Source organism: Marmota flaviventris, chromosome 7, assembly GCF_047511675.1.
Source record: "Marmota flaviventris isolate mMarFla1 chromosome 7, mMarFla1.hap1, whole genome shotgun sequence".
NCBI classification, from domain to species: Eukaryota; Metazoa; Chordata; class Mammalia; order Rodentia; family Sciuridae; genus Marmota; species Marmota flaviventris.
The window spans coordinates 89,655,105-89,670,084 of NC_092504.1; the positions used below are offsets into that span (position 1 = coordinate 89,655,105).

Sequence of the window (14,980 nt, forward strand, 5' to 3'; positions counted from 1 at the left end):
TGGTTCTTTTTACTTGGTGAAATTAGGGGTTTAATACACATGTTCTATGTCCTCCAGTCCCTAACATTCTCCTGCTTATGTGGATTTGCAGCACGTTGAATCTGGCCTTTGGTTAAAATAACATGCTTAGCCAATCAAATTGAAAAAATAGTAATATACAAGGTAAAATATAAGCCAGTTGCTTCTTCAACAAAGCTAGCACAGGGCTGCTACTTCCTGGTTCCAGAGATGAGACTTGGCCCTGTGCCTAATTATGAAGGCTCTTTTCCAAGTGTTGTTAAGACTCATATTTTAGAAAGGACATTGAAAATTTACCTATTCTTTAGGCAAGAACATATTCAAAGAAAACTGATATTTTATTCATTCACTTAAATTTAAGGTTCAAATTAGGTTTATTTTTCAATAAAATATACCTGGGGCTCATTTTGAACTTTAAGAAATCGTTATCATTCGTGTCACATAAACTAAAGTCAACTTCAGTTCGCATTTATTCCTTAGGTGACTTTAATACTCTTTAGTTACATTGAAGACAATAGTAAAGACCCACAATTTAACTTTTTTAAAATATAACTTTGTTATTAACTAAAGGATGTGTACAACATTGTGAAATGTAACAGATTGAAGTGTCTCAGCGACACTCCAGAAAACTAGATATTTTAAAGTAAATATTTCACTCTGATTTTTAAAATATTAAGTTTTTGTAGAAAAACTGAATATACAGAACATTTTAAAGTAGGAAATAATCTCATCTTTTTATTCTTACCATACAAGGGGAATCTTTGTAACTTAATATGCATACATATTTCTAGTCTGGAATGCATATATTTAATCATTACAAATATTTCATTTAAAATGTTTATATATCTGTTAATATGTGAATAAAGAGATATCATGAATATTTCCCATGTTGTTCTCCCACAAATTGTTTGAAACTTCTATATTGTTGTGTAGAGATCAGCACCCTTTTCTTGGAAAGGGCCAGAAAGAAAATATTTTGAGCTTTGTGGGCCATTATGGTCTGTGAACTCCACAACACTGTGGGTGCAGGAAATCAACCGTTGACAATAAGGAAAAAAATGAGCATGGCTCTACTCCAGGAAAACCTTTAACAAGAGGGAGCATCTGGGTTTAGTCTGCAGGCTGTTATTTGCTGATATATGGATTTTAAATTATCTCATCCATTGCTTCTTGGCCTTTTGGCTAGATCATTTGTAAAAAGTTTAGGCTGTTGTTTAAGACTATTTCAAAATTTACTGGATTCTTGGTTGTTGACCGTATTTTCAGGTGTTTTGCTATTAGGAAAAATATCTATATAGATATTTAAATGTTTGATTATTTCAGTAGAATACCAAGAAGAATTGGCACATTTCTAATACGTTGAAATATAAAACAAAGTGAACACACACACACACACACACACACACACACAACTTTGACCTTCTATCTCTGCAGAATGAAAAGTATACCACCCTAATGAAAAATATAATATATCCTTTCAGATTTCTTAGCTTTGGGTTCACCAACTGCCCTTTTTCATTGATTTCAGTGTATTTTGAGAATCTTCATGTCCTTTTAACCACTGTCTGGTATTTCATTGAATGGAATCGTTCATTGATGCACATATACTGAGCCCCAATTATCACAAACTGTTCTCGGCACTGGGGATATTATGTGAACAAAAATAAGTGCTTGTTCTTCAAGGAGCTTAAGTAGGAGAAGACAGATGACAGGTGAATGAATGTTTAATGTATCAGTTGGCAATATTATGGGCGAAATAAGGCATAAAAAGGAGACGCAGGAATGCTCTGTGTGCTGGGGAGAGTTGCCATCTTTTTCTTTTTTGCTGGGAGTACTGGGGATTGAACTCAGGGGCACTTGACCACTGTGTCACATCCCCAGCCCTATTTTGTATTTTACTTAGAGACAGGGTCTCAACTGAGTTGCTGAGTGCCCACCTTTTTGCTGAGGCTAGCTTTAAACTTGGTTCCTCCTGCCTCAGCATCCTAAGCCACTGGGATTAGAGGTGTGCACCACCATGCCCAGCGAGAGTTGCTATCTTATATAGGCAGTTCAGGAAAGTTCTCTCTGGAATAGAGAGCTGATCACCCACAGGAAGGCCTGTAGATGTCCAGGAGGAGACTTCCACACAGAGGAAACTCCAAGTACTAAGAGCATGCCATTTGCAAAGTTAATTTTACTTCTTCCCTTTGAATTTCAATGTTTTTATTCCTTTTTCTTGATTAATTACTCTGGTTGGAACTTCCAATACTATGCTGAAACAAAGTGAAGTGGACTTTCTTATCTTGTTCTTGTTTAAGAGGAAAAGCCCTCAGTCTACACTGAGTATAATGTCAGCCACACCTTTTTCATGTATGACCTTTATTGTGTTGAAATTGTTTCTGTTTATTCCTGGTTTAGTGTTTTTAATCATAAAAGATTGTTAAATTTTGTAAGAAATTTTTTTCTGCATCAACTGAGATGACTGTGTTTTTTCTTACTTCATTCTGTTAATGTATTACATTGATTGATTTTGATATGTTGAATCTTCCTTGTAACTCCAGGAATAAATCCCACTTGGCTATGTATCTACTCCTTTCAATATATCCTGAATTCAGATTGCTAGTATTTTGTTGAGAGTTTTGTGTTAGTATTTATATGGGATAATCTGAAGTTTTTAAAAAGTAGTATCTTTATTGGCTTTAATATAGAATAATTCTGAACTCTTAAAATGAGTTTGGAAGTGTTCTCTACCCTTTAATTTTCTGGAGGAGTTTGAAGATTCATATTAATTCCTCTTTAAACGTTTGGTGGAATTGACAAATGAAACTATGGTTTGGGGTTTTTCTTTGCTGGGAAGTTTTTGGCTACTGGTTCAAACTCTTCAGTGTTTGTTTTAGCCAGCTTTTTCACTGTGGTGACTAAAAGATCTGACCAGAACAATTGTAGGAGGAAAAGTTTATTGAGGGCTCAGGGTTTCAGAGGTGTCAGTGCACAGACAGCCAGCTCTATTCCTCAGGGCTTGAGGTGAGGCTGAACATCGTGATGGAAGTGTGGTGGAGGGAAGAGCTCACATGATGGTCAGAAAGCAAAGAGATAGATTCCACTCACCAGATAAAAAAATGGTACCTTTCAATGCCCACTTCCTCCAGCCACACCCTACCCACCTACAGTTACCATTCAATTAATCCCATCAGGGGATTAGATCACTGATTGAGTTAAGACTCTAAAAACTCAAATCATTTGTCCTCTGAACCTTCTTGCATTATCTCACACGTGAGCTTTTCAGGGACACCTCACATCCAAACCATAATAGTAGTTATAGATGTATTCAAATTTTCTATTTCTTCCTGATTCAGTATTGATAGATTTTGTTTCTACAAATGTGTCCATTCCATCTAGAATGTCCTGTTTGTTACTATAAATTGTTCACTGTTCTCTTATAACCCTTTTTATTTCTGCACAATCAATAGTAACATACCCAAATCAGAGGTTTGTCATTTGTTAGAACCAACTCAAAAAGTCATTGCTTTCTGTGTGGTGGTGTTGTTGTCATCTTATGTCAATCCTTTTTCCTGCCTGCCTTCCTCCCTCCCGACTCCAATGCCAGGGACTGAAGTCAGGGTCTCACACATGCGAGGAAAGTGTTTTACCACTGAGCTACCCACCCAGCCCAGTCAATTTCATTTTAAATAGTTTCAGCAGCAGGTTTCTCAACACTTTTCTTTAAAAGGTTGTTATTTATCAAAATAACTTTTAGACACTTATTTTTACTACCTCCCTAATTCAAAAGTCAGCTCACTGGTTAGTTACTGCTGAAATATGGAAACTTTGTTGCTAGTACAATATGGTAACAGACACATGGCTCTACTGTGATGGATCAGACTTGACACTGGGGCAAAGTGACCATTCTTTCCATAGTCCAAGGCAGCAGGGATAGAGTGAGATAGATTATTTTATTGAATCAACTGTTTTATTAGAAAAAAAAAATTCCACATCAGGAATGCATCACTCATATTTCTGGAAGTTTCTGGGGAGACAGAGCAACACAATTCAGGTTATCAGTGTGTAAAATATGGGAAAGGTAGGTAGAATAAGCCCTTTGGAAATAGAAGCTTGAATTGGTGACATTAAATTTCACTGACAATGAATTTTCTTTATACTAACAAGCTTATGAACTCAAAACACGTGCAAATTCTCTTGTGCTCAAGGCCCTTTTGAATTGGGAGCCAGCTTTCTCCCTTTTGAAATGTGGAAAATTGAATTGCAAGAAACAAACTGTTTGAGAGTGTAATTATGACAGGGAGGCAATTAGTTATCTTCAGTGAAAACAAAACTCAAGTTTCAGCTCCAACACTTATGAACCCTTTCATCTCTTGAAATGGGGTCACCACCTCTTTCCTCACTTACTTCATAAGGTTTTATGAAGATGAAAGAATGTATGTCAAGCATGAACTGTAAAATGCTGCGCCTTATAAAACATGCCACATGAATTAAATGTGCACTACGTATGTACTCATGGTAGCACCTAATCCATTACTGTTCTAATTTACATTAGTGAGCAACCCAGTTTTACACTTCTGATATTCTTATGTACTTTATTAGAAGAAAATGAAATGTTAGGTGTTAAGATTTGTGAAGCTTCTATGACTTTACTTACCTATTCCTTTTTCATGGGTACTGGGAGAAGATACAACAAGACTCCTAGGTCATAGACAAAGGACTTCGTAACTCAGCACAGCAGTAGCTGAAATGTCAGCATGGTTGCTTTGAATTCCCTTGTTCCCCAAATCCCATGGAGAGAGGTGACTTGGAGGGATCAAGAGAGATGCCACACATGTAGTGGGTTTGCCAATCAGTAGAGGAACACTGAGTTTGGGATGTTATTGCATTAAACAGAAACAAGCCTCTTTATTTTGGGCAATATGCTACCTAATCCCTCAAGATGGATTGCTGCAAGCACAACAGCCTGGGTAACAATCATCAGGGTCATGCACTCTTGGCAGACTCAGCAAAAAATTGTGTTGGTATAAATGCTCAGGGCCCATAGCTGGTTGCTTCTCCCAGAATTTAGATGAAATAAAACCTGGTATCTCAAATAGTAAGTAAAACCTTACTATTCTACTGCAGTTCTGCTAAAATAGTAAATAGAAAACAAAAATGGCAAAATAAGTGGCAATGTATCCAAAAAGTAATCGGCTTCCAGTTCTTCAGAATACCTAGTCATCAAGGCCCTCCCCAATGTTTTCTTAATCTTGCAAACCCAAGATACCATATTTTATGCAATTGAGGTTTGCTGTTCTTGTTGCTGTTTTGTAGTACTGGGGATTAAACCCAGGGGTACTCTACTACTAAGCTAAAACCAGCCCTTTTTGATGCAGGGTCACCCTAAATTGCTAAGGCTAGCCTCAAATCTGTGATCCTCCTGCCTCAGCCTTCTGAGCAGCTGGGATTACAGGTGTGTGCCACTATGCCCAGCCAGTAATTTAAGTTTTTAAAGTTCTAACTTAGTTATAGGTGAATTTTACATTGCAGACATTCACCTCTTGATGTCAGGAATTGTATTTATCAGCAGCTCTGGTATGACACACAGTGGTACTCAAGAAGCTAGTGAACAAGTTTAGTTCCTATGTTCCTATCTCTCAGGAGGAGATTAAAAATATTGAAGAAGATGAAATATCATCAAAACTTGCAATCCCCTCTAAATAGCATGACATTATCATTCAGATCGAATGAAGGCTCTTTCTGAGTTCAAGATGTAAGTGTCTTTAACCTAAAAATCTATGTCCATAGATAAAACATGCATATAGATGTTGCTTTTCCATCTTCAAACATGGTGGGGATGGGATGGAGGTAGTACCTCTCAGTGATACTAGCTAAAGTCTTTTATTACTTACTCTTAGCATGTCCAACACTGGTCAAGACTTGAACACACCACCACACTCTAATTGTAAAATCAACTGTGAAGTCTCAACCATGCATGCGTGGTGATCAATTTTTCCTGTCAACCATTCTTTTTTACTTTTTGGTACTGGGAACTGAACTCAGGAGTGCTTTTCCACTGAGCTAGATTCCCCAATCCTTTTTGTTTATTTTTAAAAATTTGAGACAGGGTATGGCTAAATTGCTTGAGATCCTCCTGCTTCAGCCTCTGGAGTCACTGGGATTACAGCCATGCTCCACCATACCCAGGTCCTACCAATCATTCTTATTTTTGTTTTAAAGTAGTTATTACTTACAAATCTTACTCACAATTATTATGATTCAAAATGCCACTTTAACTGGGTGTAGAGTTGCCTACTGATTCGTTAACTGGAATTAGCTTAAAAAAGAGAATTGCCATTTTAAAAATGTCTAGAGATTTTTACCCTCTCATAGGAGGGGCATCAAAAGTTTTCATATAAAGAGAACAATGGAACCCAGAATGAATCCACCAATTAATAAGAGCTGCCTGGTCCCCTGTATGATGAGCAAGAGTTCACATTAGCCTCTCGTACAACACATTCTAGACAAGGGCATAAGGGCAGTCTGGGGCCATGGTCAGCAAAATCAGCATGCAATGTTTCAAAAAGGACAGGACTTAGGCATGATGAGCTTTCCATCCCAGGCCTGGGTGGATGTGGTGGAAAAACTTTACTTTTCTCTATCATTTCCAGATTATATCTATATTCAATAATCCCTGATCTTTGAACCTCAGTATCTTATCCTACTCCCTTTGACCCACTGAACTACTTTCACTAACTTTGACTTTTGGGTGGGGGGTCATGGTCTCATCATTCATCAAGGGGTCTAAAAATAACACCCTGCAACCTGCTTTGGCAAAGACTAAGGAATTCAGAGGGCACTGACCTCACTCAGATCCCTTGGTGGAGGCACAAGGAGACATTTCTTTCAGAAATGAGTGACAGGACTCTTGCTTTCTTTAAAGAATTAATGATTTTTGCCCATTTGTAAACAGAAAATCAGAATCATAGAGCATGTAACTAATTTTTTTCCATAAATGAACTTATATTGCTGTACCTTATTTTTTATTTTAAATTTAACGGCAGGAAAAATAATACTGTGCAGTTAGTTGACTCATGGTTCCATTAACTGGAGGTTGTCACCTTATTTTTAAAATAGTGCTAGAAGAAAATAACCCTCTGGTGGTTTTATGAAGTACTTTACTACTAAATAAATATAAGAGAACACATTCTGTTAAATTGAAAGAAACAGTAATACTAATTTTGAAAAGACTGTTGATGTCACTGTGGTTTATTGGATAAATACAAAGTATAGGCTCTTTAAAGCAAAACCAAAGGGATTAAAAACCAAGTACACAAATCCTCTTTTGAATAGAAACATAAATTAGTTTAACTAACAATTAGGCACTTAAAATGTAAATGTAAGACGGTACTTTTAGAAGTATAAACAGTAGTTATAACTTCTAAATTCCTCCTGAAATGTTTTTTTTTTGTTGTTTTTACAAATACAAAAGCACAAGCATGGAAAATATTTCTAAACAACAACAACAAAAATTTCCTCTCATTAAAAAAAAAAAGAAAAAGAAAAAGAAGGAAAGAAAAAAGGAAAAAGAAAAAAAAAAGAACCTGAATTCAAATCTCATATGATAGATCAATGATTAAGGTACTGGTGGGTAGGAGACAACAGTTTCTGAAATTTACATATTTGATTAATAAACTATTCAATAGCATACAGTAGATATCATAATGAAAATATAGGTCAGGAAAAATAATGAGTTCTAGACTTAAAATTTTACTTTACAACAAGGCACTTAACACATTGAAATAGTACAGTAAATTTCCAAAAGAATGCAACTGGCTACCCCTAAAAACCTTGTAATAATATTTCTTTTGTGAATATACTGTAACATAACCATACATTTTGCAGCATTAATCATTGCATAGGAGGTAAATTAAATAATAAATTCCAACTTGGCAACTAGATTAGCTTATGTTTATAGTTTTTCTTTTAAAGGACAATTTAAAATAATTCCACAAGACAGCACTCTTCTTTCATGATTCATTTAGAACACAAATATAGTTATTAAGTAAAAATAACTCAGAACTTACAAGGTGTCTATTTGTAAAGACTTATCTTTGGGTACCTTTGACATGATTTGCAGTGTTTGGATAATGAAGTCAAGAGCACTTCTTCGTAAAAGCAATATTTTCAGCAACTGAGTCAAAGGAGTTAAATTATTGCAACACAATGACATTAAAAACACAAATACGAGGAATCTTTATACATAAAAACAGAAAAGCCTTCAACACATTACACATAACTTATAATAGGCTTGATTTAAAAGATGTAAACTCATTTATTAAGAAATTCCTTCTCACACTTCCTTACACTACAGAGGTGAGTGCGTTAAGACCGGCTTAAGTGTTTAATCAGTTTTACAGTACAAAATTGAAACAACAATAATAAATGAAATGTTCAAAATATTCAAGGAACAGGATGTGAGCTTTCAAATACAAAGGAAACTTATGAGTTTGAGCATGTAAATTTTAAAAAATAAGAAAGACAGCTGACTTGGGGTTTCAAAGTAAACAAAGTGTAGGTAGTTATAAAGGGAGACATTAATGATTGTGTAGCTAGAGGTAAAAATGGTCTGCAAATTTTCTTTGATCATACGGATGAAAGATTCAAATTGCAGCTTCCTATAATCTGAGCACATTTTACAAGTGAGAAGGGCTTGAAATGTCTCTAAAATAACTTTTCCCCCATAGTTTCAGTTGGCAAAAATTGAAAAACAAATGCCTTTAAAAACAAAAATACACACTAGAAAGTGACCTCTGCTTTCCAAGACATACAACCTATGACCACAAGGGGGCGCTGGTAATACAGCAAAAACCCCTAGTGACCCTAATGCCACGTCACCCACAAAACAGCTTTCAAGCTTACTCTCCAAATAGCCTGTCTTCCACAGCAAAACTTGTTTCCCAAGATGCCGGTTAATTAAATGACAAATTTGTCATTTATTCAGATGGAACTGGGGGAAGAATGCTTTCTTTTCAGATCTAGTGGAGGAGCTTGAAAACTAGAATCTGAGAGAGCTTCATTTCCATTGGAAATAATTCAGGAAAAGATATAGCATAATTTATAGGCATTATCTATTATAGCTATTTCATAGAGGGACTAAATTACAAGAAAAGGTTTCAACAGGAGCACAGGCTTACAAAAACATGGATAATGGATAAGATGTGAATCTTCACTGGCAAAGAAAAGATGTTGCAAAAATTTGCTGTTTCACAAGATCATAATTATTTGTTTTCTATCTATCTCAGAGTAGCATGTTGGGGTAAATCCCATGTTTGCTTTCCCACATGTCAATGAGTTTCACTATTTCTCTTCTTTTCCCATCTTGAATCTTTGAACGACCCCCACCCCTTATTTTCAATCCACATTCTCCCTCAGCACCTGTCAGAAAGCTATGACACATCTTGTGTAGACTACATGGGAGCAGTAGTGTCCACACCCTGGGTCATGGGTGTTTATAAAGTTCTTGAGAAGGTGAAGATATTATTTTTTAAAAAAGTGAATTACTTGATATAAGTGCAAGGCTTACTGTTTCAAAGGTGTCCAATAATCAATACATAAGGATTTTTAAAGCTTAAGCACTTTTTCTTATTCAATTGGAGAAAAGTGGGTTATCCAAGACACAGATGAGTGAGGCTCTAAGGAATATTAGATTGTTTTATTTGAATTAGAGGCTCAGGGAGCAGTATCCAGGCTTTAGTGTCTGATGATTTTCCTCCTAATCAGACAATGGAATTAAAAATCAGTGTTTTCAAGCGGAACACCTTGTGCTATTACAATTGGCAATATTTAATAGATACACTTAAGCAAAAATTACATAGAATGATGTCTAAACACACAAGGCATATGTTTATTATCATTTTCTATAATAAAAATACTGGAAAAAAAATCCTTGTGTTTCAAAATCTGCCAAGATGTTTAAGGTTTTAATTCTTATTTAAAATAACCAGATTAGAGAGCCTTCTCCTGGTCTTTGAATTCAACCACTTTTCCTTTAGTGATTCTTCTATTACATAGAGGAGGGAAAAAAAAAAAACCACTCTGAAAACTACACAGAATTTTAGCACCAAAGGATGATGACCTCTCTGAACAGATCTATATTGTGCTTTTCTCAAGCAATTTAATGGCCAATTTTGTATAATCAAGGCTGACTAGTGTGTAATGATAAATTTAGGGATGTTTCCCATGTAAGAGGAAATTTCATCTTTAATACACATGTAACTGCCTCATCCCAATCTACTGGCCTCTCCTACCTCTGCCCTCATAGAATGTTTTCTAAGTTTACTAGAAGTCTTACAAATTGACCTTTAATTAGTTAAGAATTTAAGCCAAGAATTATCCAAAAATTTCAATAGCAGTAAATAAAGCACTAAATCTGATAGTATTAAGTCTGATCAGATTTTTAAAATCCACCTGTTTTGCATCACCTCAATGAAATTTAGAAACAATTATCCCCCTTTTTCCATGTAGCTGTGCCTGTCTAACAAGTTGATTCCAAAAGCATATTAAAGTACAGCACCATGTATTAATTTTCACAGGGTAAAAGTCAAATTACTCAGTGGTGGTACATGTCGTCAGGAAGAGTATATGGGAGCTGAGGCTGTTGATAAAAGGCAAAGGTACATTAAACCTTCAGGCTCTGTCTTGTTGTTGTTTTTTTTTTTTCCATAAAGTACAATGCAACTAGGAAGAAATAATTTTTAATGAAATGTGCCCAGATATCTTTTGGGGTCCCAATTAGGAACCTTAAAACAGACTTTACCCCAGCACCTGAGCTGGAAGGGAAATACATACTTGTTCCCCAAGGGGTGTGAGCACCTGTTCACACACGCATGTTTCCAGCCTGTGCTGGTGCAGTTGACATCCCTGGGGTCCCAGATGCAAATCTGCCAGTCAGGCTGCATCTAAGTGTGTGCATGAGGGCCATTCCTTAGCAGAAGGAACCCCCTGCTTCCTGTGTATCTGCCATAGATATTTTAAAGTGAAATATTTACACATGTGTAAAATCTGTGGGTGTGTCAAATACTTTCATATTTCCTTGGATCACCTTTTAAAATAAAAAAGATAAAATTGTCAGTTAAAAACATAGGACTAAAAGTGATACATAGTGTATAGGGTGGTAGCAGCAGAGTACATTCCTAGACTCCCCCCAACCTTCCCTGCGACAGGGTAGAAGCAAAAGTGCACCCAAATGTGACTCACAGCCGTGGACTGCCCACCCTCCGAAGCCTAATGCTAAAAACTACTTTCAACATTAGGCTACTCTATTTACACAGTGGCTGTATACATCCAAACATTTTATTCAAAACATTAACAAATTCTTCTGACCCTGGGAGGAAAAAAATATCCTGAAAGAATGCTGAAGTAGAAGATTTTAGTGGCGAAAGAATAAGAAAATGGGTAATATGTTCTTTGGCACCTCTTTAACAAGCTCACTAGTAAAATCCCAGGATGGGGGCTTGTCTCCAATGAATGAAGAGCTGCAGGAAAATATATCTTTCTCAGGCTAAATTAAAAAAGAAAACAGTCAAAAAGTAATACTTTGTTCATCTTTCCAATCATTTACACAAAATTTGGTCCACGTCTTCATTTACCAGTCTGTTTTCCTAAAATAAAAACAAAGCTATACCTTTGGTTGCAGCATGAAAACTCTTTTGGTGTAAGAGCTGGTGCCTCTGGATCCTCAGGTAGACTTCTCGTTATCCTCACCAATCTTTTGGACCCGTGAATACTTTTTGCATGATGACTTGAAGCAGCCAGGAGGCCAAGACAGTGGCCAGGAGAAGCAGCAAGGAATTGAGCCTTGTACATTTTTTTCAAAAAAATAAAAGATGGGGAACCACCACGCTCGAGATAAGAAATTAGTCTGTGAAGAGACTTTCAAGTTCTGCAAAGGAGAGGAAAAAAGCGAAATGAGACGTCTTTCATGATTCGTCCCCTAACTTTTTTCTTAATTAAATGGTCATTCACTGTAACTTAACAGGGGAGGCCGAGTCTGTATCCCATGGCAGTAACTGCTGTTACCCCCTTTCCTCAACTCTGCTGTGACCCTAGTCCTCAACATACCAAGGCCCCTTTTCCTGTTTGAGGCTCATGCCATTTCTTCTGCCTGTAATTCCAGTAAGAAGGGAGACTTGGGAATGGTATTCAGGAGTAATGATTTCTAGAATGTGTGAGTGTCACATCTAGCTGCCTCTACTAGAGCTCAGAAGGTTGAACATGTTGAAGAGGAAAGGCGAAAAGTTTGGTTCGGTAGTGTGAAGAGGCATCTAGAAGGAAGTGTTAAGAAGGAAAATGGAAACGGGAAACTACAGAATAGGAGAGAAATGCATAGAAAAGGTATTTATCAGTGGACACCAAGAGATGGATGTAGGTTTTTCCAGAATGACATATCGATCACTCACAAATTTTCCAAACATTGTATGTACTGAACAATATGGCGAAGTTTATTCAGAGGTAAGATAAGATACACAGACCAACTCTATTACAACAAAAAACACATCAAAACTTGAAAAAGAGCAGGAGGGGGGGGGGAGCAGATCTACCTTAGACCAGAGGAAGAGAGGAATTAGGGAAAGCTTTCTAGAAGCTTTGCAAGAATGAATAGGAGAAGAAAGAACAGTTCCCCTGGGAATAGGAAGAAGCAGAAATAAATAAGTAAGGAGAAGAAGGGAAGCCAGAGGGCACCAATCATCCAGAGATGTACCAAAGCCAGTAACTCACAAGATATTTATTTTGCCTGATTGAAAAAGAAAAAACATGGCTGTCTCTCTTTCTAAAAATTAACTTATGTGCTTTGAGAATAGAGCACGTACCAAGCTGTACCATGATACTTGTACAGAGATGGGTCCTAAATTTTAATTTATGACATCTATCTCTTCAATTCCAGTATAAATCAGCTGAATTACTAAAACACCATAATGTGCTCTGAGATTTTACAGCATTTTTATCTTTACATGGCATTTCTATTTGTGAAATTATTTGGCTTCCTATTAAGAAGCAGGTGTGGCTCTAAGTATAAGTGGACTGTTGAACCCCACATCTGGGTGGGGCCAGCAGTTATTCCCATGAAGCTCTCTCAAACCACACAGTATGAAAGGGGTCCTCTGAATTTCAAGAAAAGAAACCATCCGAGGATCGCCACTGCTCTCACCTTTTCATTGGCCATTGAATGGTACCACCAAAAGAGCCGTGTTGTAATATAATAAGCAATGATCACATCAACAGTGTAGTGTTCATGCGCTACAAGAATGCAGATGATCCCGGCGGCACTCAGGAGCCAGCAGATTAAATGATACCACCAGAAGTGACGAGGCGAATCTGGACAGTGGAAAAATTATAGAGTTAATGAGATTCCCAGAGATGATTTTATCTATCTATCTATCTATCTATCTTGGAGCTGGGGATTGGACCCAGGGTCTTGCATATGCTAAGCAAATGCTCTATTACTGAACCACACCGGCAGCCCCCAGAGATTAATGATTATAATCTGTCCTAATTACCTAGAGTAGAATAATCTAGGATAGGGAAATTACTAGAAGGAGAAAACTGAGAACCCATGTGAGTCACTATGAACCATTCAGGATTTGCTCAGGTAGGACTGGGCAGGGGGAGGAGGTAGGGGCGGTGGAGGTGGGGACAGACCATGGGTAGAACAGGTACAACTGTCATTCACTGTGAGGGGAAGGCAGTGGCTCATAACAATAGATATTCGAGGCCTTGCCCTCTGCTCATAAGCTGTTTAATAGGGAAGAGAATGGATTTCTTATGAGGTTGGCTGGAATTGGCTCCTCCTGGCTCACGTAAGTAACCATACTGGAAAGAGAAGCAGCAGGTATCAAAAGAAAAGGTGCTCATTCATGAAAATAAGGGGAAAATGTCAAAGCAGGGGAAATTTCAGGTTATAAATGTACTTTTGTTTTTCCCTTGTGTGTCTGGGGTGGACAGGGAGTGGCCCTGTAGCAAGCAATAACTTGACTCTTGGCAATTTCATACTGTTATGGACAACAGCACTGTGAAGCACTGTTCCCTGTGAAAACCTTAGGAGTCTTGCCCATTCACTTATAGATTTTTAGCCTTCCTGGTGAGGACACTTAGACATTCATTCCATCGATTAGCTGTTAGAGAGAATTGCAGAACTGGTGGGTTAAACAGGGTGGGAACACCTCAGGAACTTCTCACCCAAATGTTAATGACAGGCACAAATGGAACCTATTCATCTCTAATTACTTGGTCATCTGTTTCATTTCTTTCTTTTTCTATTTTAAAGCTTTATTGGCTCACAATAAAGGTTTAATAATCCAATAAACTGAAATTTATTCCCTATTTAAACTTTTTTATATTCTCAGCTGACATTTTCTTTCCAGTAGAGAAGAATGGTTGACTAGCAAAAGGCTGCATTCCTAGAACTTCAGATGAAACACCAAGTCAGTCATCACTTCAATACAAAATCTCTGTGATAAAATAGCTGTTGCTCTTTTGGTACCAGGTAGAACAGAAAGGGAAAGTAAACTTATATTTGCATTTGAACGTCTGATTTTCTAGTTTTGGATGTGCAATTTATTCACTTGCTTCACTGTACAACCAAGTTCTCCAAGGTAACTCAAAGAAACCCAGAATTTTTAATTTTTTTTTTTTTTTTTTTGGTACTGGGGATTGAACCCAGAGGTGCTTAACCACTGAGCCACATCCCCAGCCCTTTTTGTATTTTATTTAGAGATAGGATCTCACTGAATTGCTTAGGGCCTTGCTAAGTTGATGTTCCTCCTGCCTCAGCCGCCTGAGTTGCTGGGATTTGAGGCATGTGCCACACTATGCCTGGTGTGAATTTTAATGCTGAGAGAGACTTTATTCTTAGGGCCTTCGGGGGTCAGATCCAAGCTCACTGTTGATCTGTTAGGCTCAGCAGATGAAAACTAGACAGGACATATAGATGCTAAAT

At 37.1% G+C, this 14,980-nt stretch overlaps 1 protein-coding gene across 4 annotated transcripts in view; it reads right to left on the bottom strand.

The window, feature by feature from the left end:
• Positions 1-7,221: 7,221 nt before the first annotated feature.
• Sgms2 (sphingomyelin synthase 2) overlaps positions 7,222-14,980 on the bottom strand; it is an 86,634-nt gene continuing 78,875 nt past the window's right edge. For all 4 annotated transcript variants that reach the window (XM_071614485.1, XM_071614486.1, XM_071614482.1 and 1 more), the window contains 2 exons: positions 13,193-13,359; positions 7,222-11,926 (listed from right to left, as the gene is read on the bottom strand). In XM_071614485.1, coding sequence (XP_071470586.1) covers positions 11,723-11,926; positions 13,193-13,359 — 371 coding nt within the window. In that variant the 3' untranslated portion in view covers positions 7,222-11,722. The remainder of the gene's footprint in view (positions 11,927-13,192; positions 13,360-14,980) is intronic.